This window comes from Lontra canadensis, unplaced genomic scaffold (assembly GCF_010015895.1).
Source record: "Lontra canadensis isolate GAN:19392208 unplaced genomic scaffold, GSC_riverotter_1.0 scaffold6, whole genome shotgun sequence".
Taxonomy (NCBI): domain Eukaryota; kingdom Metazoa; phylum Chordata; class Mammalia; order Carnivora; family Mustelidae; genus Lontra; species Lontra canadensis.
In genome coordinates, this window is record NW_022631000.1 from 18667463 (window position 1) to 18692570 (window position 25108).

The 25108-nt window shown below is 39.6% G+C and overlaps 1 protein-coding gene across 2 annotated transcripts in view; it reads right to left on the bottom strand.

Annotated features, from left to right (window-relative positions):
- Window positions 1-22554, bottom strand: part of IGSF11 (immunoglobulin superfamily member 11) — a 134226-nt gene extending 111672 nt beyond the window's left edge. The window contains exon 1 of one of the 2 annotated variants that reach the window (XM_032852279.1): window positions 22213-22554. In XM_032852279.1, coding sequence (XP_032708170.1) covers window positions 22213-22264 — 52 coding nt within the window. In that variant the 5' untranslated portion in view covers window positions 22265-22554. The remainder of the gene's footprint in view (window positions 1-22212) is intronic. The other variant, XM_032852278.1, reaches the window with a different exon arrangement.
- Between the last annotated feature and the right edge of the window lie 2554 nt (window positions 22555-25108).

The following is a 25108-nucleotide window of genomic DNA, read 5'->3' on the forward strand; positions in this document are numbered from 1 at the left end:
TATTAGAAAGAGTTTTAGCCTGGATCCTGGTCCAAACTTTGCCACTTAAAAGCTGTGTAGTTTTGAAAAGATGACTTTACCTCTCTGGCTTTCTCATTATATAACACGAAGGAATAGAGGCAGGAGGGGAAGGAAGAGAGAGTTAAGCAAAGAAGAGAAGCCAAGAGAATGAAGGTGCTTTCCAGATCTGTAATTCTAGGACTTTATGACAGCTGCATGAATTTTCAAAGAGAAGCCTCTGTTAAGTAGAAGCAGCTTCCCCATTCTGGTTTGAAATTATCAACATTAAATCCAGAAGCAAATCAATAAACATAAATTTATATGCCTTTTTATTTATCTTTAAAGTGTATGAGTCATATATATTGGAAGCTAAGTAAATATTTAGTATATACTAAAGCAACTTAGAAGTGTTTTTAAAATAAACAGATTCAAACAATTCTACATTTCTAAAGGACAAAAATACATTAAAAGAAAAAGAGAAGCAAACATTATCTAGGACGATGTTTATTACAGGTGATAAATGTTAAATGCAGCTGTTAATAAAACCCCAAAAAGCTCATCTAGAGAAATAAAGGTGTCCTGTGTCCATAAACCTTTCCTGAATACCTTCACCATGCAAGGTACTGTGGTCTAAGCAACAGGGGGTCAACAGGAAGCAAAACCCCTATGGGTCAGGGGGCTGGTTCTGATTTTGTGGGTGAGACCTACCAGGCCCGACAGAACCAACAAAGCGCCAAGCATTTCAAGCCAGAGACCCAGCACAGGCGGCAACACAGCGACCCTGTGACTTCACTTAGCAAACTCTCACGTACCTGGACAACACACCAGAAATCATAAGGCTGCAAAAACTTTAAAAAGCTTGTTTACCAGGACTTCGGGAGACCTAGGTTCTTAACAGAATTCCTCCCTGACAGTTCCACTATTCTCAGCCTACCAGTACCTTAGAGGAGAACAAACATTTTAAGAAGCAGCGGGGACCTGAAAGAGAAACCTGTGAGGTCATCTTGTACCGCCTCCCATGTTGTAGGCTCTTCTTGCCTCTGCTGCATGCCCAGTACCTAGAATACCTAGAACAGTGTCTACTACCAAGCAGGCCGTGGAGAAATGCTGAGTGAATAAACAACAAATGTTCAAGGTAGTGCGGCCGCATCAGGGCTGAGGGGAAGAAAGAGACGGGCTTTAGCTGTTCACACCAGGCCTTAGGGCACTTTCCTTGTCGGAGCATCCACTCTGTGGAGAGGCATGCAGGCCTCTCTTTCCAGACAAAGAGCAAGAGTCAAAGGTTAAACAACACTCTGACCAAAGAAGAGAGGAAAGCATGGGACTGTATAGAGTACTTAGGTGAGCTGGGATGAAGGTGCTGAGCTCTGAGAGAGAGAGAGAGAGAGAGAGAGGCATAAAAGACAGCAGTCTGAGACCAGAAAGAAAGCTGGGCCGGGGAGGTTAGCAACAGGCTGAGCAGCAGCAGGGACAAGAGCAGGCACAGACACAGAGGAGTCAGTGCCTGGACCAGAGCCAGACGGCAGGCACAAAGGGTATCTTGTGGGGCTGCAGGAGTCCCACAGGGAAGGCGGGAGGTGCAGGGACTCTCGGGAGTGAAGGTGTATGGGTCCTTGGGCTGGAGAAATAGGGGGAACCAGGGTGGTATGGGTCATGTGTTCAAAGCTTCTCAAAGTAAAAACTGCCTAGAAATATGTCAGTACAAGCAAATAATGGCATGTATGTTAGTAACGAAGATGATGGTCATTTATGGTAATTTATTAGTCGGGCTGTCATTCCTAATCTTTTTAAAAATCATCTTCAGAAATCTAAAGGGAAAAGCCAATTCTTAGCAGAAGGAAGAGAACACTGCAAATATAGAATTATTGACTATGCAGGAAAATGTTTAGAATGCCGAAGCACATAGTTCAATGTGTACAGATTACATGCATAATAGAGCTTCAAATGAGTTACCATAGCTACAAAAAGATAATTAATTTTGAGGAAACAAAAGAAAAGAGATATCATTAGGGACAGTTTCAAAGAGCTGAAATAATAAACGTGGCATCCAAATTTAACTCACATTACTCCCCAGTAGGAGCTAGTAATGCAACTTTCCACGTGGCCACTTCTGCTGTGGTTCCCCACCCCCTCCCCACTCCCATGTGCCAGGCCTCCACTAGGCCAGTCCAGATCCTATCCAGATGCTGGGAGACTCTGTGACTTTCCACCTACTCCATAAAGTCTCTCTCAACTCCAGATGACCTTGTAGCCCAAACTGTACAATCATCACCAACTATGTACGAAACAAACATGGATTGGGCACTGGCTATATCCCAGGCACAGTGCCAAGGAGAAGGAAGGAAGAATGGGATTAAGCACACAGGTGAGTGTGAAGGTCACAGCCAACAGGTATGGACTAAACTCTGAACAATGTTCTATGGAGAAGGGGGGAGGAAGAAGCCAACTCAGGGGGAGACCAAGTGGGATGTGGTCCAATCTGCCCCCAGAAACATAAGCATTATTTTCCAGGCCCAGAAAAAAAGAGGAAGGGGGATATCAAGTTGAAACAATAGTATTTTCTTGTTCCCCTTTCCCTGAAGCAGGAAGAAGTACATTTGAGAAACCAAAAGGCATGAGTTCTGACTTTATTTAACTTTTCTAAACATTAGTTGTTGTCTTCTTTGTTTATAAAATGGAAACAATGCAAGGCGGTGGTAAAGCTTAATCATATAATGTATACTGAAGGACAAGTACTTGGACACTTTTTTTTTATTTTTTAAAGATAAATAGAGTATTTATTTATTTATTTATTTATTTCAGAGAGACAGGGAGTAGGGGGCAGAGAAAAAATCTTAACTAGACTCCAGCCTGAGCTAGGAGCCCATCGTAGGGTTTGATCCCATGACCCTGAGATCACAACCTGAGCTGTAACCAAAAGTTGGACACTTAACTGACTGCACCACCCAGATGCTCCCCTATGACGCATTTTAGGTAGGAAGCAGTAAAAAAATGCTTCTTCTCTTCCCTCCTCAAAAACCATAAACTCAGTGAAGGCAAGAATAGAGATTTATATTTCTTTCCTGTCACCTGCATGAACAGAACTTTAAAGCATGATTTCTTGTTGACATAACTTTTCAATCATTCCCATTTGAATTTGATGACTTACAAATCTTCTATCATGCCTACTTATTCAACATAAATAAAAATAAAATTTTAACTCTTACATCCAGAGCTGTATTACCCAAAAGAGACAAACACTTAAGGCACCAGTAAGACAGGAACAGGGTGGTGGGAGGAAGAGAGAGGGGGAAACATTTTTAAGACTGACTGATATCTGATATTTCAGAACAAAGATCAAAGTAGTCCTCTTGAAGGAAAGAACAGCTTTCTCTTTATAGTTTAGTGTCCCATTCTGAGTTTCATGGTGGGGTGGGGGGGGCACCATGATCTTTTCATGATAAGGATTCCAAAGATCTCTACAAGCCCTGCTCACAGCTCATATAAATGTTCCCCAAGTTCTTCTCAGTCAGGGCCTAGAATGGAGACAAAACCACCACAAAGTCAAACGGAGCTTAAAAGAAAAAACAGAATCCATTTACTGACTGCCTGAACCTGGCACAGTATTGGGTACTTTACATATTGTCTTACTCTTCCAGGCACTTAACTCCAGGTACTGAAATTCATTCTACTGTATAACTGCACAATTTCCTCACTTGGAAACAGGGATAATAGTCATCTGTCTCACAGACTTGTCTTGGAATTGATAAATAAATATACATAAAATGCCCAGGTAATACATGGCACATGGGGAATACCCAATAATTGTAGCTACAATTTTCATGGAAATTTGACAGCCAGACTAGAAACTCGGGACACTCTAAAATCAGAAGAAATGCGTGTGACTTATGGAGGGATCCAGAAGCGGTGGCAGCAGCAAGACTGAAGCTCATCAGAGCTGGCACTAGGGGCAGGATGACTTGGCTTGCCACCCCTTGGCACATGTGCCCAGAGCCTATTCAACTCCAGTGTTCCAAGCTGTTTAACCACATTCAGTTCACTGTGGGCACCTCAGGACCAAAATGCCTGCCAAAATCCAAGTATTTAAAAAAAGCACTCCAAGTGATCAAGCAAATAAAGAGGCTTTTCTTAAAAGAAAAGATCATTTATCGAGATTCAATAAACCACTGTAGTATAGTTCTTGCAACTTCTTACACATTTGCTGCCATGTTGGTACATCAGCTTAAGTTGAAAACTAGGACAAAGCTCAAGATTGGCACATCTGGCCAGAGGAGACCCCTAGCCCTAGATTCTGTAGAATTGGCCATGCATCTAAACCTAATGTTTTCAAGAGGAGGCCACTAAGTAAATTTACCTTTCTTCATTGATAAAGGAGCATATGCATAAAAGCATGGTCTATTATCTTTCAAACTGATATGATCTTCTTACTACTTCCTACCTCTGCAACTCACCCCAATCTAGATGGGTGGCAGGGGTCAGGGCATAACTAAATTTAGTCCAACCTGGTCAGCTAAGACTGATGCAATGATCTGAACAGACTTTTAAAGTAATCTTATACATGTCTCTTTTAGATGGCTCAGATAAATGCTCAGTCTTTTAGATTTCTTTCTCCATGTCCTACTTTTCTTCCAGATGGTGTCTGACTGCCTGAAGGAGAGAATCCTCAAACTATCCCAAGGCAGAAAAGAGGAGAGGTAGCCATCACATCTACACAAAGTTGCTTGGGTCTTTACTGGATTCAGCTCTAGAGTATCCTGACTGAGTACTCCCTGTCTGGTAAGTTACAACTGGTCCAGTAGTGGTGTAGTTGTAGTGGTGATGTTGAAAGGGGAACAGAGCTGAATATGTTCCAGTGCCCATCTTTACACAATGATCCTGGCCATTTGTCTCTGATCTTGAAATTCATGTACAACACACAGACTTCTTCCTTCTAACCTCAGACCTCCATAACTCCCCTCAGCAGAGTGCACATACACTCCTAGTCTCTTAACCACATCATGCCAGGCCCTGAGGAACCAGGAGCGCTGCCTCAGACTCCACCTGCTGCTGCCACTGCCTCTGTGTCATCACTCTAGCACATGTTCAGAGTGGTTGGCTGCAGAACCTGCAGACCCCAAGAACCAGAGCACCCAGGGAAATGGCATGGATTGGTTAAAACAAGAATGAGAATCAAATAGGAGACAACACTTCGCTCATACCACTAAAGAAACACACTATATCGTAATGAGCTGAGTCATGTTTGGCTTTTAGACTAAATGATGGGAGTCTTGTTGAGGACAGGACCCAACCCTTTTTCATCTTTCTACCCAATTTCTGGAGCATAAAGGACACTTCAGTTTTTTTGCTGTTTTGTTTTTCCTTAAAAACTGCTTAACACCAAAGAAACAAAGATGATCTAATTGGTTGGGGTAAAGATGAGACAGGCAGTGTACAGGACCATTAACTATCTGGCTATATCTTCTTCTACCTGACATTTTAACTACCACATAGCTGTACCTCAATTCCCTTATCTGACAAGTGCTCCCTAATTACTCCTTCAGATTCACATAAATCTCCAAATTATAAGTGCACTTACCACTCTAATTATAGTTACATATGTATTAAGCTCAAGACCGGGTATCATACTAAACACTCCACATACCCCCAGTGCTTACTACAGTGGTACACAAACAGTGGGTTTCTCAATAGTTCATTGGAAAATGAAAGGATACACTTTTAAGAAGTTGAGATATTCTCCCCCAGGAAAAAGAAAAAAATCAAATGCATACAACACCAAATTTTACAACACTAAATTTTGCATAAAATTTCTCTGGAAACCATTTTGGACCCTAAGCTCAAATTCCTTATAGAAAACAAATGTAAGGTGGTGCTGTTATGATGCAAGGTACCCAACAACAGGAAAGGCTATTATACCACTAAAATTATTATTTTTAAAAGAAATTACTATATAATGATAAAGTGAAGATGATGAGATTCAGAACATAACCTCAGCTCCAGATGATGAAGATTGTATTAATGAAGCAGGAGATGATGATGATAAACAGGGCAGAGGCAATGGGGGAAGATGAGGGAGATAGTAGACCAAAAACAAAATAAAACAAAAGGAGAGAAGAAAATAATGCTATTAAAAGGAAATGAGGGGCGCCTGGGTGGCTCAGGGTTAAGCCTCTGCCTTCGGCTCAGGTCATGATCTCAGGGTCCTGGGATCAAGCCCCGCATCGGGCTCTCTGCTCAGCAGGGAGCCTGCTTCCCCCTCTCTCTCTGCCTGCCTCTCTGCCTACTTGTGATCTCTCTCTCTGTCAAATAAATAAATAAAATCTTAAAAAAAAAAAAAAAGGAAATGAATACTATTTACAAACAAAGTCAGATTTCACAGCCTTCTGGTTGGGTCCCTTGAGTATTTTGAGAAGTGAGTGTTTCTGGATTGACTGTTATCAGTAAGCATTTATTCATCACTTACCATGTGCAAGGCATTGTACTAGACCCTGAAGGTAATATGAAACCTAAGACCATATCAAAGAGCTTATGTAAGCAAAAAGACTGGACATAAACATAAATGGGTAAACCACCACCACAAGTTTTAACCCCTGGCTCCCAAACCTCATCACACAGCCAAAAGATCATTCTGGGTGGACTGTAGTTCAAAATATAAAGGGCAAACAGCATAGCTTCTAGAAGAAAACAGAGAATATCCTAACAACATTGGGACAGGCAACAAATTCTTAGCCAAGACACAGAAAGTGCTAGTCAAAAAGGAAAAATTGTTAACACTGCACTAATTAAAATAAAGAACTGTTCTTTAAAAGACACCAAAATAAGAGAGTGAAAAGACAAGTCACAGGGTAAAAGAAGATTTTTGCAACACATGTAACCAACAGAGTGCCACTAATATGACAAACATTTTAAAACCTGTACAAATCAGGGAGAAAAAAAGACACACAGACTCTCCAATTTTAAAAACTGGCAAGTGAACCTGGGTGGCTCAGTCAGTTAAGCATCAGACTCTTGATTTCAGCTCAGGTCTTGATCTCAGGGTCCTGGAATCAAGCCCCGAGTGGGGCTCTGAGTTGAGCAAGGGGTCTGCTTGAGATTCTCTCCCTCTGCCTCTGCCTCTCCACCCACGTCTTTCTCTCTCTCTCTCTCTAATAAATAAATCTTTTAAAATAAATAAAAACTGACAAAAACCAAATGTTCATCAACAGATAAATGGATAAACAAAATGTAGTGTGTATATATATATATATATATATATACACATAACAATGAAATATTATTCAGCCATAAGATTTTACAAAGTTCTGATACATGCTATCACGTGAATGACTCTTGAAAACATTATGCTAAGTGAAATTAGCCAGTCACAAAAGAATAAATACTGTATGATTTCACCTATGTGAGGTACACAGAATAGGAAAATTCATAGAAATATAAGTAGACTAGACCTTACCAGTGGCTGGGGGAAGAGGAAAACAGGGAGTTACTGCTTAATGTTTATAAGGTTTCTGTTTGAAGTGATGAAAAGGCTTTGGAAATGGTGATGATATTTGCACAACATTGTGATGCTTAATGCCACTGATTTGTACACTTAAAAATGGTTAAAATAGCTAATTTTATGTTATGTTTTACCATGATTATTAAAAATTAATGACACATTATACCCAAACCATTGAATTATAAAATAAATAATGTAATATACCAAAAACCACCGAATTGTACACTTTAAATGGGTAAATTATACAGCATGTGAATAATATCTCAATAAAGCTATAAAGAAAAAAAAAAAACAGCAAGACTTGAGCAGACAATTTACATAGGAGGATACCTAAATGGCCAAAAAGGGGAAATGGTGAGCAACCGCATCAGTAATCAAGGAAGAGCAAAACACTTACAAACACACACACATACACACACACAATGAGATACCCTTATTCATCCGTCATAATGGCTCAAGTTAAATAGATCTAATAGCTTGTGTTCACAAGGATGTGGAGGAAACAACTTTCAAACACTGCTAGCAGGCATAAAGATCAACACAACACTTTGGGGAAAATGGCAGTACCTATTGAAGATGAATACGCAGTTTGTTTCCTAGGTATACACCTGACAGAAAGGCACTCTGATTTGCATCAAAGCCACACATGTCCAAGCACGTTCACTTCAGCCTTATTCATTATAGGACCAAAGTGAAGAAAACCCAAATGTCTATCAGCAGTGGGATGGCTAAGTGGACACCATGGTACATTCATAGGAAGAAGGTCTATACCATAATGAAGGTGAAGAAAACACAGCTACACATAATATGCACAAACCTCATAAACAATGTTGCATTTTAAGAGCCAGATGCAAAAGAATGTATAATGAATTTGGATGATTCTATTTACATAAATTTCTTAAACAAGCCAACTAATTTTCAGTGTTAGAAGTCAAAAACTGTCTACCTTTGGGGAGCAGGGGAAGCTAGGGTGATTGAGGGGGCACTGGGAGTCTACAGGGAGTGGGCAATGCTGTCATTGGTTACACAAGTACATCCACTCACAATAACTCATTAAGTAGTACTCTCAAGATTTTTACACTATTTTGTGTGTATATTACACTTTTTAAAAAAATTTAATCCCTGTCACTATTGCCTTTTCTAGTAAATATAGCAACTTTGAAATATATCATAACCAAAGAAAAAACTGACTGAATATAAGTCCCTGCTTTTCAGTGGGATGAACAAAGTATGAATTAGAGAAAGGCAGCAGGAACATGTTACCAGATAGTGGGAAACTACTGTAAACTTAGCTCATGTAAAGGGAAAGGATGAGAAACTATTAACCTTTTCAAAACGAGAGCACACATGAAATGCAAATTCAGTCCACAACATTAAAGAATCTGTCTTCTTTTTTTCATTCTTTGAAAATGAGAAATGCCTATACTCTAGGAAAAAAATTTTAAACTTACAGGCATATCTCAATTTCATATATGGAATTTGAATTCTTTGCCTGTGAAATGAGAGAACTGGATTGTCCGTTACGTAACACAAGATAAAAGGCACTGAAAGCAGAGATTTCACATTTACCCATTCACTCGACAAAGCAATCGCCTGCCGTGTGCAGGCACAGAGCGCTCATCCTTTGGAGCTCGCACCAAGTGTGGGAGAACGAGGCGCGGCTGTCTGGAGGCGCTACCTACCAGACGAGCAGCGCAGACTGTTCTGCCTTCACAGACCATGAGAGGAAAGGATCCCCTACAGAGGGGTCAGGCCACAGTGTGAGGGACCAGGCTGGAGCTGGGCCTGGAAGGGCAGGAATATGGCTTTCAAGAGAAGGAGGTGAGGGGTTTCAGATCCACCAGCAAAACACGAAATAAGTCAATCGGAGAAAGACAATCATCATATGATCTCTCTGATATGAGGAATCTGAGAGGCAGGGCAGGGGGTCGTGGGGGGTAGGGAGGGAAAATGAAACAAGATGGGGCCAGAGAGGGAGACAAACCCTAAGAGACTCTTAATCTCAGGAAACAAACTGAGCAATGCTGGGGAGGGAGGTGGGGAAGGGATAGGGTGGCTGGGGGATGGACGTTGGGGAGGGTATGTGCTATGTTGAGTGCTGTGAACTAAGACTGATGATTCACAGACCTGTACCCCTGAAACAAATAATACGTTATATGTTAATTAAAAAAAAAATAAAGATACATCAGCAGAGGTTGGGAAATGTGGGCAACAAAACAGAAGAGGCAGACAGGACCAGAGTGACAAAGGGCACTGGGGACATGCTAGGTGGGGAAGAGCAGAAAGCCAGAGGGCACAGAGGATATGAGGAAAACTTTGGAATTTCTCCTTTAAGGTGTTTTGAGTTTGTGTTGTTTTGGTTGTTGGAGGAGAGGAATATGATGAAAGCAGTGTTTGACAGAAAAGCAACCTTGCAGAAAAGCAAAGGTGGATCAAAGCGAAGAGAGGTGAAGGAAACATCAGCCAGAAAACTGGCAGAACAACGTGAACTTAAAATGATAAGGGTAAAAAATCTCGAAGGTGGAGAGAAAAGAAAGGAGAGTGAAGTTAAGAAAACTAAGAGGAAATATTCTCAAGATTTGGGAGTTTTCAGATATGAAAAAATAAACTATTTTGCATAGGAACGGGCCGCGGGATCACACATGTGTACAGCACTGTGTCGCCACGGTCCACGCAGATTCCCAAATCTGCCCAAGAGCAGCAGCGTGTGTCCCACCCCCACACACACACGTTTACCTAATTAGCTATTACATATGAAGCAGAAGGGCAAGGAAAGGCTTGTGAAGGTTAATCTCGATGTGGAAAAGCTGAATTAGTTTCCCCGCCATGCTTGGGATAACAGTAACCAAAGGAGTAAGGGAAAAGTTTCCACTACCCTTACTCAAGTCAAAGAGAAGTGCCAACTTCCACTATGTCAAGAGAATCTGAGCTGAGAATTCAGAGGAAGTGCTCAAGGCTGCAAATTATTTTTGTGTTCATGGTCTTCATCATCAGTTTATAGAATATTTGTAAGACATTGAAGGAGTAAGCAGATTTGATTTATTTTAATGCAGGCAGATGGCTTGGTCATGGAAATTGTGAAGAGATTACTGAGCGCTTCCTCAGATCAAGGACATTATGGAATTAAAGCCTCTAAGAGACCGTGCTGGTCCAGGTCCCCGTGGCTCACAACCTTACACGTTCTTATTAATGAGAAAGAAAACTCAACCCCTTAAACTGGAAGGAACCAGGGAAGAAGGGGTGGGATGGGGTGAGGGAGAGCAATTAATTTGTCCAAAGAAGTATAAATGTTGAGATGGAAACCAGAAATACAGATTGATCAAAGGCCAACTAAAAACATGCCTTGCTCTGAGGACACTGAAATCATGAATTAAGAAGCATTAAAAATCACAATTTCAGAAAATACATTCATGAAAATGAATCATGTTTAAGTTGCTATAACTATTCTGGAATAATTTAATGATCTGAAAACAAACTATACTTACTAAGACAACATAGTAGGCATTGAGTTTATGAATCTCTGGATTATTTTGAAAATTCTGCCAATGTGACTAACTTTTGTCAATTTTGGAGACCACCTGGGCTTTGTATAAAAACATCCTCTTTCATAAAAATGCAAAGAAAAGAGCTGGGAAACACCATCAATGACGTAAGACCTTGAGTCAGAATCCAGACATCCCCTAACCACACCCCCCAAAGCTTTCCATTTAAGTACCACTATCTTCCTAACTACAACTCCCTGGGTTTTGTTTTTGTTTTTGTTTTTGTTTTTTAAAGTTCACACACTTGGGGTGCCTGGGTGGCTCAGTCAGTTGAGCTTTCAACTCTTAGTTTCAGCTCAGGTCATGATGTCAGGGTCATGAGATCAAGCCCTTCTCTCTCCCTCTTCCTCTGCCCTTCCTCCCACTGGAGCATGCTAAATCAATCAATCAATCAAATCTTTGTAAAAAAGTTCACAGGCTTTTCACTTTCAATCAACAGCAGTACTAGGAAAATATCTGTATTTGTCATGTAACCTCATACAGATAAAATTTAGACAAAGAAAAGAATTTATGAGAGAAAGGAAGAAAAAAGTCTTAGAAATCAAGATAAAAGACCAGAATATAGTGATTGTGGTAAAAAGATTTCTGTCATATTTATAGTCTGCTTATCACTGACCCTCTCCTGATACATATAAGATCTATGATATAAAGGATTTAAGAGAATAATTATGTACATAGTAAAAAAAAATCAATTTAAAAATAAGAGTCTTTATATTTGAAACCACTTTTTATCTTTCCACAATAGATAAGGATGGTTTTAATTCCTAGAATTAAATAAAGTCTCATTATATTGATGGGAGAAAAGGAGAGGAAAGTCAAGCAACTTGTCCTAAAATAGGGCAAGTGTTGAAAATCTGTAAGTTTGGAAATCTTGTAAGTCTTGTAAATATGTTAAAACTAGCCATATAGTCTCTCCAACTTATTTTATGCCAATATTCTTAATACTTGGATGCCAAGTCAAAGAATCATGAGATTACAGAGCTGGAAAGGAACAAGAGATTACCTCATCCAACTCCTTCATTTTGTAAATGAAAGCAAGCCTGGAGAATTGTACGATGTGTCCCAGGCCACATCTCCCGTTGGTACTCCCTATACAGAACTCTTTTACCTTCTGCTTCAAGTTGGAGATGACCAATCCTTATAACAGTAACTGCCACTAACCAAGTATTTTTTTTTTAATGCCAGACTTTATGTCAGACCCTTCAGAAATGTGTAATTTTATTAAATTTATATGTACAAAGATGTTCAGTACAACATCATTAATATAAAAAAATCAGAAATAGGGGTGCCTGGGTAGCTCGGGTAGCTGTATGTCCAACTCTTGATACCAGCTCAGGTCTTGATCTCAGGGGTCATGAGTTCACGCTCCAAATTGGGCTCCATACTGGGCATGTGCTTACTTAAAAAAATATCCAGAACCACATAAATGTCCAAAAATGGGGAAATAGTTAAATATACAGCATATATGTGCTATGATATACTAAATGATCATCAAAAAGAATGAGGAAGCTCCATGTAACAGATGGAAAAATACCCTTGTTAAATTGGTATGTTTCGGGCGCCTGGGTGGCTCAGTGGGTTAAGCTGCTGCTTTCGGCTCAGGTCATGGTCTCAGGGTCCTGGGATCGAGTCCCGCATCGGGCTCTCTGCTCAGCAGGGAGCCTGCTTCCCTCTCTCTCTCTGCCTGCCTCTCTGCCTACTTGTGATCTCTGTCTGTCAAAAAAATGAATAAAATCTTTAAAAAAAATTGGTATGTTTCACAAATAAGTTATAGAATGATACTTATGACATTATTTCTTTTTTAAAAAATATGAGAAAATGAGTGAACTGGGTTTAGTTAAAGCTGAATTAAAAATTTTTAAAATAAAATTATCTAGAAGAGGTAAAAATAATATATAGGTAGTATAAGATAAGATCAGATATGGAAATATCCAGAAATATAATACAGGAAAATAGATCTGAAATTCAGGAAGAAGTGAGCAGGCAGATTGAAAAGATACAATATCTCACAGAAAAAAAAAAAACAAAACTCATAAAAACAAGCACACCACTATAAATTATGGCTAACCTATCGAACTATAAAGATAAAGGAAGGCTTCTGACATCCAGATACAAAAAGTAAATCACTCTCAAGAGAGAAAAATTAAATCTAGACTGATTTCAGACTTCAGCACAGCAACAGTCAATGCCAGAAAATATGGAGTAATTTCTAACAAATTCTAGGAAAGACATTTTGATCAGTAACATACGTATATATACAAATTATCCTTCAATTTGGATAGAAATAGGCAGTGAAAACAGGTACTAATTCAGAGAACAAAGTAAGCACTTAAACAATTCTAAATAATAGTAATTATCTAGATTTATCAAGAAATAAATCATAATCATCAAATATTAAAATGGACATTCTAAGTGGCGTGGTTTGGAATGATATGTTGAAATATTCCTTTCTCCTGCTTTGTTTTGTTTAACTTAAAATGAACATGGATCTTTTTAATAAAAAACCTGAAGTCTGTACTTTTCAAGCATAAATAATGTGATTTCATTTATGTAAGTTAAAACAGTCAGAATTAGTTTTCTGAGGAATCTCCCACTGTTTTCCAAAGTGGCTGCACCAACTTACATTCCCACCAATAGTATAAGAGGGTTCCCCTTTCTCCACATCCTCGCCAGCATTTGTTGTTTTTTGCCTGGCTAATTTTTGGCATTCTATGGTGTAAGGTGGCATCTCAATGTGGTTTTGATTTGGAAAACAGTGTGGAGATTCCTCAAAAAAGTAATGATAGAGCTACCTTATGACCCAGCAATTGCACTACTGGGTATCTACCCCAAAGATACAAAGGGAGTGAAAAGAAGGGCCATCTGTACCCCAATGTTCATAGCAGCGATGTCCACAATAGTCAAACTGTAGAAAGAGCCAAGATGCCCTTCAACAGACGAATGGATAAAGATGTGGTCCATATATACAATGGAATATTACTCAGCCATCAGAAAGGATGAATACCCAACTTTTGCATCAGCATGGCTGGGACTGGAGGAAATTATGCTGAGTGAAATAAATCAAGCAGAGAAAGTCAATTATCATATGGTTTCACTTACTTGTGGAGCATAAGGAATAACAGGGAGGACATTAGGAGAAGGAAAGGGAAAGTGAAGGGGAGAAATCAGAGGGGGAGATGAACCATGAGAGACTATCAATTCCGAGGAACAAACTGAGGATTTTAGAGAGGATGGTGAGTGACTTTACAGGGGGGATGGGTGAGCCTGGTGGTGGTATTAAGGAGGGCACATATTGCACGGAGCACTGGGTGTTATACATAAAAATGAATATGTTAAAAATGAATCTTGGAACACCACATCAAAAACTAATGATGTATTGTATGGTGACTAACGTAACATAATTTTAAAAAGTCAAAATTAATGTATACTTACAGAAACAAACTGACATTTGACAGACCCAAGAGCAAAGGACTTAACTGCAAAGGCAGATGAGGGAACTTTTCAGTGATGGAAATTTCTACATTTGATTCTGCTTACACAAGTGCATAAATTTATCAAAATTATATAATATTATACTGAAAATAGGAGCATCTTATAGTTAATTAGTCAGTTATATAGTTAATTAAATAGTTAATTATATTTCAATAAAATTGACTTAAAACACAAAATGAGTAACTCCTGAAAAATTTGCTGGTGGCATGGAGGTTGTTAGTCACATACAAAATACACACACACCTACACACACACTTTCTACCTAGTGGCTATGATAATTTTCCTTCTAAATACATTCAAACATAATTGAATTTTGAACCTAGATTCTAGATAGAGGGTAAACAAAAGCTCCCAAAAAATGTAAATGACTGGTCCTCTGTGTGACCCATAAAGATCCTCACTAAAGAAAAAAAAGTACATATACATGCAGACTTTGTCATTACAAAAATGTCTGGAACAATGCATAGCAAAACCAGAAAATTTGGTGGGTGGAGGCAGGGTGAGTCAATTCTTAAACACTTCTGCATTGTTTGATTTTTTATGCCTAAGATACGTTACTTCTGTAATTAAAAACATATATAAAATACACAAATAAAGAATTTTAAATGAGATTATGTTTAAATAATATATGCATACTTCACTTAATACCATCTTACATAGTATGCAATAATTATGGGCTGTCTCAAAAACAATCCTCAAAAGCAAAGAAAGAAAGGAAGGAAGGAAGGAGGAAACTAACATTCCACTATAGTAACACCAGAGCTTCATACAGTCTGTGAACCCATCAGGGCTCCAAGATCCTTCCAGAAAATCGGTGAGGTAAAAGCTATTTTTTTAATGACGGTAAACTGCTATGTGTTTGTGCCTGTGTTGACACTTGTGCTGACGGTGCAGACACAGCAGTGGGTGAAACACCGGGCCTTATAGCCCTCTGGGTGCGGGCACTGAACTCTCCTTGCGGGCCTCCACATCACAGGCTCCCATGAAAACGGACAATCCAGTTTCACTGAAGAATGCCTTTGATGAAGCAATAACAGTAATTTTATTAAATCTTGACCTCTTATAATATCCTGCGTGACAAAATGGGCAGCATGAACCATCGGTCACGTATGCTGCAGACTGAAGCATAATGGCTGTCCTGGGAAGAGCACTGGCCTGACTCCGTGAGCACAAAGCTGAATGAACTAGTTGCTGGTTTCGTGGATCAGCATTTTTACTTGAAAGAACAACCCACAGACTACAATTATTCAGACTTAGGTATGTGGCAGGCATTTTCTCCAAATTGAACAAAATAAGACTATCTCTTCCAGGGAAATAACTGGCAGTTATCTGTTCCCAGTAATAAAATTTGGGGAAATATTAAAATTTTACAAAACCTGTATCTGCCACTGCAGCTTAACAGTTTTCCAAGACTTAAGCACACTTTTGATAAGATCAGTGGTGATATTAACAAATGTGATGTGTTTATATTATACAATTTAATGTATGTCAACATTTGTAAAAATCTGTATTGAGGAACCAATACTTTCGAAATTATCAATGCACAGTGTACCAAAAAATCATACTCAAGCTGCAATATATACCAATGGATTTTTTTTTAAGAGTTCTATTTATTTATTTTGACAGAGGGAGATCACAAGTAGACAGAGAGGCAGGCAGAGAGAGAGGGGAGAAGCAGGCTCCCTGCTGAGCAGAGAGCCCAATTCGGGGCTCCATCCCAGGACCCTGAGATCAGGGCCTGAGCCGAAGGCAGAGGCTTAACCCACTGAGCCACTCAGGCACCCACCAATGGATTTTAAAATAACAGAGCAAGAAATGTTTATTGATATAGTTTCTAATTTTGCATGGTAACCAATCTTTAAGAAACTACTACCTTTTTAGTTTTGGTAAATATCAAAGAATATCCAAAATTATTTGAAAATGCTATCAAAATACCCCCTTCCTCCTCTAACTACCTATCTGTGTCAGGCCTGATATTCTTCATATATTTTAACCAGAGAAATACATCATAATAAATTGAACACAGAAGCAGATAGGGGAATCCCACTGTCATCTAAATAAGTCAGACATTAAAGAGATTTCCAAAAATGAACAACATGCCACTCTTCTTGCTAATATTTTTTGGTTTGGGCAAAAATTCTCACTTTTTGCAAAAATATATTACTTATGTCAATATACAATGGACTTCTTGTTTTTAAATTGATTAATAAATATTTTTAAACATTCTTACTTTTAGTTTTTAATATGGTAAATATTGGTAGATATAATCCACATAAACAAAAACTCTTTGTGGTCCTCAATAATCTTTAAGGCCCCAATAATCTTAAGGCCAAAAGTTTGAGAATCTTTGCCGTACACTGTTAACACATTTTTACATGTTCTGCATACTTTTTTTCTTCTTTCATAAAATGGGAGTAATGACAGTAATATTTATTGAAACTTTACCTTACATGAGTCTCATGATAGCCAGATGGCGTAGGTACTATATCTTCATTTTTTCCCCCATGATGAAGAATTTTTATTTAATTCAATAAGCAACATGGAAACACTGAAATCCTTTAAGCAAGAAATCTTGGATCATTCTAAAATGTACTTAAGAGAATAGATTTTTTTTAATTTAATTCACTAACATATAATGTATTATTTGTTTCAGGGGTACAGGGCTGTGATTCATCAGTCTTATATAATGCCCAGTGCTCATTAAAACACATACCCTTCCCAATGTCCATCACCCAGTTACCCCATCCCTCCAATCCCCTCCCTTCCAGCAAACCTCAATTTGTTTTCTATGATTAAGAGTCTGCATACTGTCTAGAGTCTTGGCTAACAAGCAGACTGTCTTAAATCTACGGCAGTTTGCACTTACACAGAGGCAATATGTTTAAGTGAAATGTACTATAAGCTTTCTTAACCAATGAAAGCCTAAAATGTTAGCTTGACTGAAATGTGTTCTGCAACAAGTGATGTTTACTATACTTCACCCTCACTTTTTGCCATGTATTTTGTGTTCTGGCAAATGATCCTGATCTATAGAGCTGAAAGAAGTTGCATAACAGGTAGTGATGGACCTGGTACAAGGAACCAAAGATGAAGTATTATAAAAGATGTCTGATGTTACTTAAGGCATCTCTGAGTACATGATGAAGGATGGAGCTATGATTAGTAGAAGACTTCTGACATTTCGGAAGATACAAACATCACTGCAGACTGAGAGGATGGTCCACAGGGAATGAATCCTAGCTGGAAGAAACTCTGGGGTAGTGGGGATGTTTTCACATGAGCAACTGCTGTCAACAGGGAGAGACTTTAGACAAAAGTGGGCAAGGGGCTCTCTAAACTAGGACATTTGTTAAAATTTCCATGGATGTGACCTTCAACAGACTTCAGAAAAAATTTAAACCTCTTCCCAGTTTTTAAAAATATTGGATTAATTAGTCTTTTAAGACTGGTCTAGGAGTGGTCCCACTCTACTTGAGTTATATTCACAATGTCACACTGTGTTATTACACAGTTGTGACACTTGATGAAAAAACAGCATTGAATTTCCAACCCTAAATCCCAATCCACTATCATTCAAAGCTGCTGATTTTAAACTACTTCTCTGAAGATTCTTCCGAAAAACTCTACGGAGTACAAGAATTTCCTGAATTCATTGCTTCTGGGGTCTCAACTTCTTTACTGGCAAAGCTTTTCTAAAGTAAAAGTATGCATCTAATACTGTCAGTTTTACCTCTCTCAAGATCAAAATGCTAAATGAAAGGAAACCAGTAAGTAGACATCCTCTAAGAATTTTTTTTTTATTGGACAGACCTTTTTGTTTCACATCAGCAAATTTGTATTTTTAATCCTTTTTTATAAACATAAAAATTGTAATGATATTTGCTAAAATATGCTCTTCCTATAATCCATAAGTGAGGCAGAGTTCCACCATAGAGGTATCTATCCAGCGATGGTAAAGAATGAACTGGTATCAGATCAACTGCTGAGTCTATCATTTGTGAAATTAGGAAACAGATTTTCTTTGGCTGACTTCATGTCTTTTTTTTTTAAATCCTCACAAATGTAAACTACCGTTTCTTAGGTGGTAGGAAACCAGGTACAGAGGGAATCAATTACCCAAACTTTAATAGAAAGAAAAAAAAATCCTTCCACAGTTTAGGTAAATCAGCTTAACTAATAAGTAACTAATTAACTTTCCACTTTTAAGACCAAATTCAGCTCAAATCAGATGGTGTTTTGAACACCACCCAAGAACTGACAACCCCTCTGAAACCAGTAACTCTCAATTATAATTGAAGAAGGATATCAGAGCCTCCAGATGGTCTAAGGGACCTTCTCAAAATGCAAGGGTGAGATTTATGTGTGCCAGACAGTCCTTACCAAACAAAAGAGGGGGGGTACTTGAAGTGAGGGGACTACCAGAAATGCAGCAATCCTACCTCCAATTGCCTCAAATATCACTACTGTAGATAACATAAATTCAGAATCCCTATTCTAAATGAACTAATGTAGATGAGAATTTCAGTGGGAGTACCACGATTTCCCCCAAACCAGCTAGTATTTCTAGTCCCTTGTTCTGTAGAACTCATTGCAATTAAATAATCTTGTGTCCCAGCACATCACCTTGTTTGGCACTAAATCACATGGTTTAAGTATGAAGATCCAAATGAGACTTTTCACTATAAATGCTTCCACTATCAAAGTGCGAAAACAGATTTGAAAATGTGCCACATACTGTTACTGGGGGGAAAAGTCTTTACCCATTGCATCATTACCTTGAGTCTGACAACCATCCTAAGCATAACATTTTAGAAGCGCTTGGTGATTTAATGTTTAAATTCCTTCCTGAATGGTCCACATTGAAAATACAGTGGATTAAGCTTAATTTCTCTAAAGTTTTCATCCAGTGGCTGCCACCTTTCATGTAGGTCAAACTACAGGTTTTTTACTAAAAAGTGAATCCTGCCAAAGCAGTTACATAATTCAAGTTAGAGCTAAGAAACCAAAGTTCGCAAGACTTTTTTCAGAATGTTAACATTTAGGCTCATAATTCTTTTCATTTTCATTTCATTTTTATGTGATCTTTTCTTTTTATAGATTTTGTCAGATGCTGGAAAGTTATCTGCTATTTCAAGGAATCACAAGTAGCACAAAAAACACTTCAGATATATCTAACCTATTGATAGAACTATACAGAAGTCAACTTTTCAGTTCAAGTTCCCTTTGAAATTACTCCACAGAAAGTCAAACAAAAATAAAAACAGAAATCTCTTGACAACCATTTTCTTTCAAAAATGTAAGAGACTCTCTATGTCTACCTTTCATGCATCAAGACTTGGTAGTAGCCAATGCTACAATGATTACCTACTTAGCATTCCATTTCTTTTCCTCCTTCACAACGAAGCCACTTCGTTCAGGTTTCCACCCCTTCCCATCATTCTAAGTCCAAGGGCTGGGCCCTAATTCATTCAAAACAACTTTGCCTTTAACTTCAACTTAATGGCAGTGAGGACATGGTATTCTCCAGGAGACTGTTACACTAGGCACAAGGATGCACACAACAGCTGGTCACCTACCACCCCTCCCCATCTTAAGGAAACTGAGTAACAGTGGCCCTCCCATGGCCTCCTGAATAAATCCCAAATTCAGCATTCAAGGCTCTCTACTATTGTTTTACTGCTTTTTTAGCCCTTTCTCCTTTCCACACATCTCCTGCTCTAGCAGCTAGACACTTGGCCTTTCAAGAATATGCCCCTGCACTTTCCATTTCATAGCCTTCGCCCAGGCTGTTCCTTTGACTTGGAAAGAAGGCCCAACCACTCACATGTCAGCCAATTCAAATCCCACTCAAAGTTTGGATCAAAAGTAAACTTTTCTATCAAGTCTTCCTTGATATCACCAATAATAAATGGTACTCATCATCCATTCCTTGTATCGTTAATCATTTTACATGCTTACAGCCTGTTTTAAAACCTCAGACTCCTTACGGGCTGCAATCTCTTATGCATCTTTGTCCTCCACCATCCCTCCCCACCAGACACCAAAATTCAGAAGGCAGCTCAGTAAACGTATGTTGAACAAATGAACATTACTGTTCATTTCTGAGGGTGAAAAGTACTTCTACAAAACAGATTATCATGAAGGCTGAGTTGTCCTTGGAAGTCTTTAAAAACACCCTAGGACAGCTGAGGAATAGTTCTGCTGAAGGAAAGGAAACAAATCAGATGACCTTGTAAGGTTGCTTCTGCAAATTACATCAACTCTTGAAAAGTACTGCCTAATAATTCAAAAACAGACTATACACAAATTTACAAAAAGAGCAGCATCTACAAAAAGAGCAGCATTTATTATAATAATGAAGGTTAAGAACAAATTATTTTTACCAAACTTGCAGCATCTCTTATAATAATATTTATACCATTTTTCAGTTAAAACCAAGAAATTGTTAAAAAAAAAAAAAAGCTCATTTACTCTAATTATTTCACACTTGAAAGAAGTAGGACAGAGAAAAATGCCAGCCACTTCAAATGGGCAACCAGACAAAATTAATTTGGAAGCACATACTCATGTCACTTAATTATTGTCTACACATCATCACCAAAAATATACCTACTGAACTCCAATAAAGTTACCTGCAATTCTGATGATTTCCTTCACTGGCATTTATCGGAAAAGTATACAAAATGTTGTATTCCTTTCTCCCCTACTAAATAAATGTGAACAATTTAAGTCGACTAAAATGAAGTTACTTCAAGATCCATGGGTACGTTATCAGTTCAAATAAGGCCGCAAAACTATGGGAAACATATTGGTATCTCCAGAAACAAACAAGTTTAACCACAATATTCCATAAATCACTGAACCCGCTCTTTAAGTAAAACCTTTAGAATAAATCTCAATAAATCTTATCAATTAAACGGGACAGAAAACACTCCAAGGACAGTGCACTCACAAAAGAAAAAAGCACAGTATAAGATGAAAAATCAGATTAAGTATGATGACTACTCATAGACAATAAAATGTAAAAAAGATTAAATGGAGAGTAGAAAATGAAATAGTTTTTTTAAAAAACCATTAAAAAATTAAGCACACATTTAGTCTTTTTGTTCTAATACTGTTACACTCTGTATTTCTGTAAGCCAATTTAAATGCTTTGGGGAAGAAGCGAGAGTACAAAAACTATATTGTTTTCGAACACAGTGTAGCACACTGTATAGTTATTTTTAAAGTAAAGATCACATTTTCAGTCAAACCTGCATATGCTTGTTAAAGGTTATGATAAAGCTACAATTTAAAGTTTTCTCATTTATTTTAAAGGCACCTCTGTTTTTCCTGGAGCCGCCGGATAACGGAAACTGACTCCAAATACTGTTTCTCCCTGGACCCAGTAAGTGCGGGAGTGGTTATCTAAAAAGCACAGCGGGGTCAGAAGCAGGTCCGGGATCCGCGGAAACCGAGAAGCGGGTGCAGTTACCTCTAGGATCTGGGACACCTGAGAAGCTCGGAGGGGGAGGGGGGACAGGGGCGCAGGCGGGACAGCAGCGGTGAGGGTGGGCGTGTGAGCCCCGGCGGAAAGCAACGAATATGGCCCCTGGGAAAGTTGGGTTCCCAGGACCTGGCACAGGTCACCCCGGGCCCGCCGGCCCAGCCCGGCCCCACCGGGAGCAGAGGGCTCAGGCTACTCACCGTGCAGAGAGAGGAGCAGCAGAGGCGCCAGCGGAGAGCCCGGAGAAGTCATTCCGGGGCCGCGGGGAGCGCGCTCAACGCCCGCCCGGGTCCTCGTCGCGAAGGCGGAGACGCGGGCCGGGCTCTCGGCGCTCTTGGGGCAGCCGGGTCCGCCCGGCCGGGCCGGGACTGTGGGACGCGCAGCCGAGACAAGTGCAGCTCCCACGCCTTGCCCCGCTCCGCAGACGCTGAGCTGCGACCAGGAGCGTCCCGGCTCGCGGGCCTCGTCCCGCAGCGCCGCGGCCACCTCACGCTGCCCCAGGACCCGACGGCCCGCCGCGCCGCCGGGGGAGCCACTCCCCCCCCAACTCTCGCCCAGCTAGTCCGGCAGCAGCCCGGCTCCACTCAGCTCCGCGCCGCCCACTCGCCCCGCTCGGTCTCCCGGGCAACCGCGGCTCCAGCGCGACGCCTGGCGGCCCACCCGCGGAGCGAGCTCTGCACGCAGCTGGCGCGGCCGCGGCCACCTGTGCGCGGTGCCGCCCACTCCCCGGCACGCCGCTGTGAGCGGAGCGCCGCTGGGGACCGTCCGGAGGACGCCCTCCTGGCTTGCAGGCAAGGCCCACCCCAGCGGTGAACTTCTCAGCAGTCAAGGGTGTCAGTCTTGATCCCCAGAGTCCGCTAGAAACGACTTGCCACAACCTTCCTTGAGCAAGACTCTTTTCTGTTTTCAGATGATTTCTATTTGTCCATTTCCTCTCTTCTATAACCTACATAATCTGGCAAAAATCTGATTGTGGCAAAATTAATTATTGATGAGGTTTGTTCTATTCCATAGTTTTTTGTTTTGTTTTGTTTTTTTCTCCCCACACCCACCCACTACCCTTTTTTCCTTAAAAGAGCCTAAGGGCTGTACCGTGCTTCTCATTCCCCGTTTCCGTCAAAGACCCTACCATCTTCTCTTGCCTCTTTAGTAAAACTTATCTCAACTTCTAATATTTAAAATTCTCCACTTTAAACGTTTTGGCTTTCTTAAACTAATTTAAACTCTTTGTTAACTAGTGAGAGGTTCATTTTATTATGGTGATTGTTACTTTGGGTTTTTATTTTTAGTTTCCTGTTTGTTCTGGTTGGATGGAAAGGGAGACCTTGGCATTTGAAACTATTTTACTTAAATATATACCTTCTCTTCTTATAAAAACTAAACTTCATTCCTTTTCCATTGGATCGCTGGTGTCTTAACAGCCCATGGTCACTTTCTGCTTCAGCCTCGGATGGGAACCTTCTAAAATTTTTGGACGTACCTTCCCTGGGGAATGTCAAACCATTCTGGTCAATTTCTACACAGCATAGATTAAGATTCTTGGGGCCACTCGGAAATTTTGAACCCCCATCTGGCAAATATAATACTCCCAGGGCAATTGAGAATTAAAATAGTATGCACAGGAGAAAGGGAAATATGTAAAACATCCATACATTGGACAAAAACTGGAAGATAAGTGTAAAAATAACAGTATCAAGATGGTGGAATTATGGATGCACCCTTTTATGGAAATTGGTGATGTTATAATTTTATGTAAGAGAGAACACATTAAGAAATGCCAATCACCCTTAATATCAATATCCTGAAAAGATAGAGTTTGATTATGAATTGAAGATGCTTCAACTTTGTTCACTACTTCCAATTTGTTAGAATCCCTTACCAGACCTCTAATGGCAAAAAAAAAAAAATAATATGACATATAGATTGACATTAATAACAGAAATTTTACATTTCAGCTGTGATTTCATCACTGGGCTCATTCTCATTCTTTTAAATACCACAGCAAGAACTAGATTTTCTTTCTCCATCCAGTTAAATTCCTTGTTTTGTCCTGTACATTTTCCCATATTCAAGTCCGGTCCCAAATAGGGCATGAGTAAGATAAAATATGTTTTTTAAAGGTTTTATTTATTTATTTGAGAGAGAGTTCACAAGCAGGGGGAGGGGGCAGAGGGAGAAGCAGACCCCCTGTTGATTAGGGAGCCCAATACAGGGCTCAATCTCAGGACCCTGGGATCGTGACCTGAGCCAAAGGCAGTCATTAACTGACTGAGCCACGCAGACACTTGCTTAAGAGTAATATAAAGAGAAAAGTAAGGAAGCTGTCAGATGGCAGTTGCTACTCAGAACAGGTCTTCACTTCACTATAACCCCAGGTTTAAATATTGAGATAGAATATTCATTCTTTAATTAAATAACCTAATAATCTAGGATGAAAAACTCTGATAAAGCAAGTTGCCTGGTATATTTCTTAGCACATCTATTCAAGTATTTACTAAGTATCTAACTGTATAAGACATGGTTAACTTGAAGATTAAACATAAAGTATAAAATATGACGCCCACACTTTAAAAAACTTACAGTTGTACATGGGATATATCCTCAAGGTCATGAATCAGAGAAAGTGAGCTCGCTCTCCTGCCTCTGTGTCACCACAATGTACTTCTACATTCTACCAACAGGAGCTGGTGAGTTATAAGAGGAGTAACCCTTTTCATAGAAAAAGAAATGTAGCTTCTGAAGGAAGAGTGAGAATAATCCGATTTCAGGCAGCAATCTGGCGGCCCAGAAGCTCAGGGCAGATGGTAGACGGTGGACTCACAGGAAGCCGATGGGGAGTACTGAAAACTCTAAGTGCAGTTCACAGATCATTCCAAAAGGACACTCTCACAGGAAACAGAGAAAAACATGTGCTTTTTAATTTACACAGCTAATACCACTGGCATTATTTCGAGTAAATTCGTTATTAGTAATGATGAGTTCCACCAACTCTTTCATCCTAATCTGCTTTATGACCACAGTAGGATTTCTTTAGATCTCTTAAGTATTCTAAGTTCTAAAGCAACAGACAACATCTTACATTTGTACAATACTTTA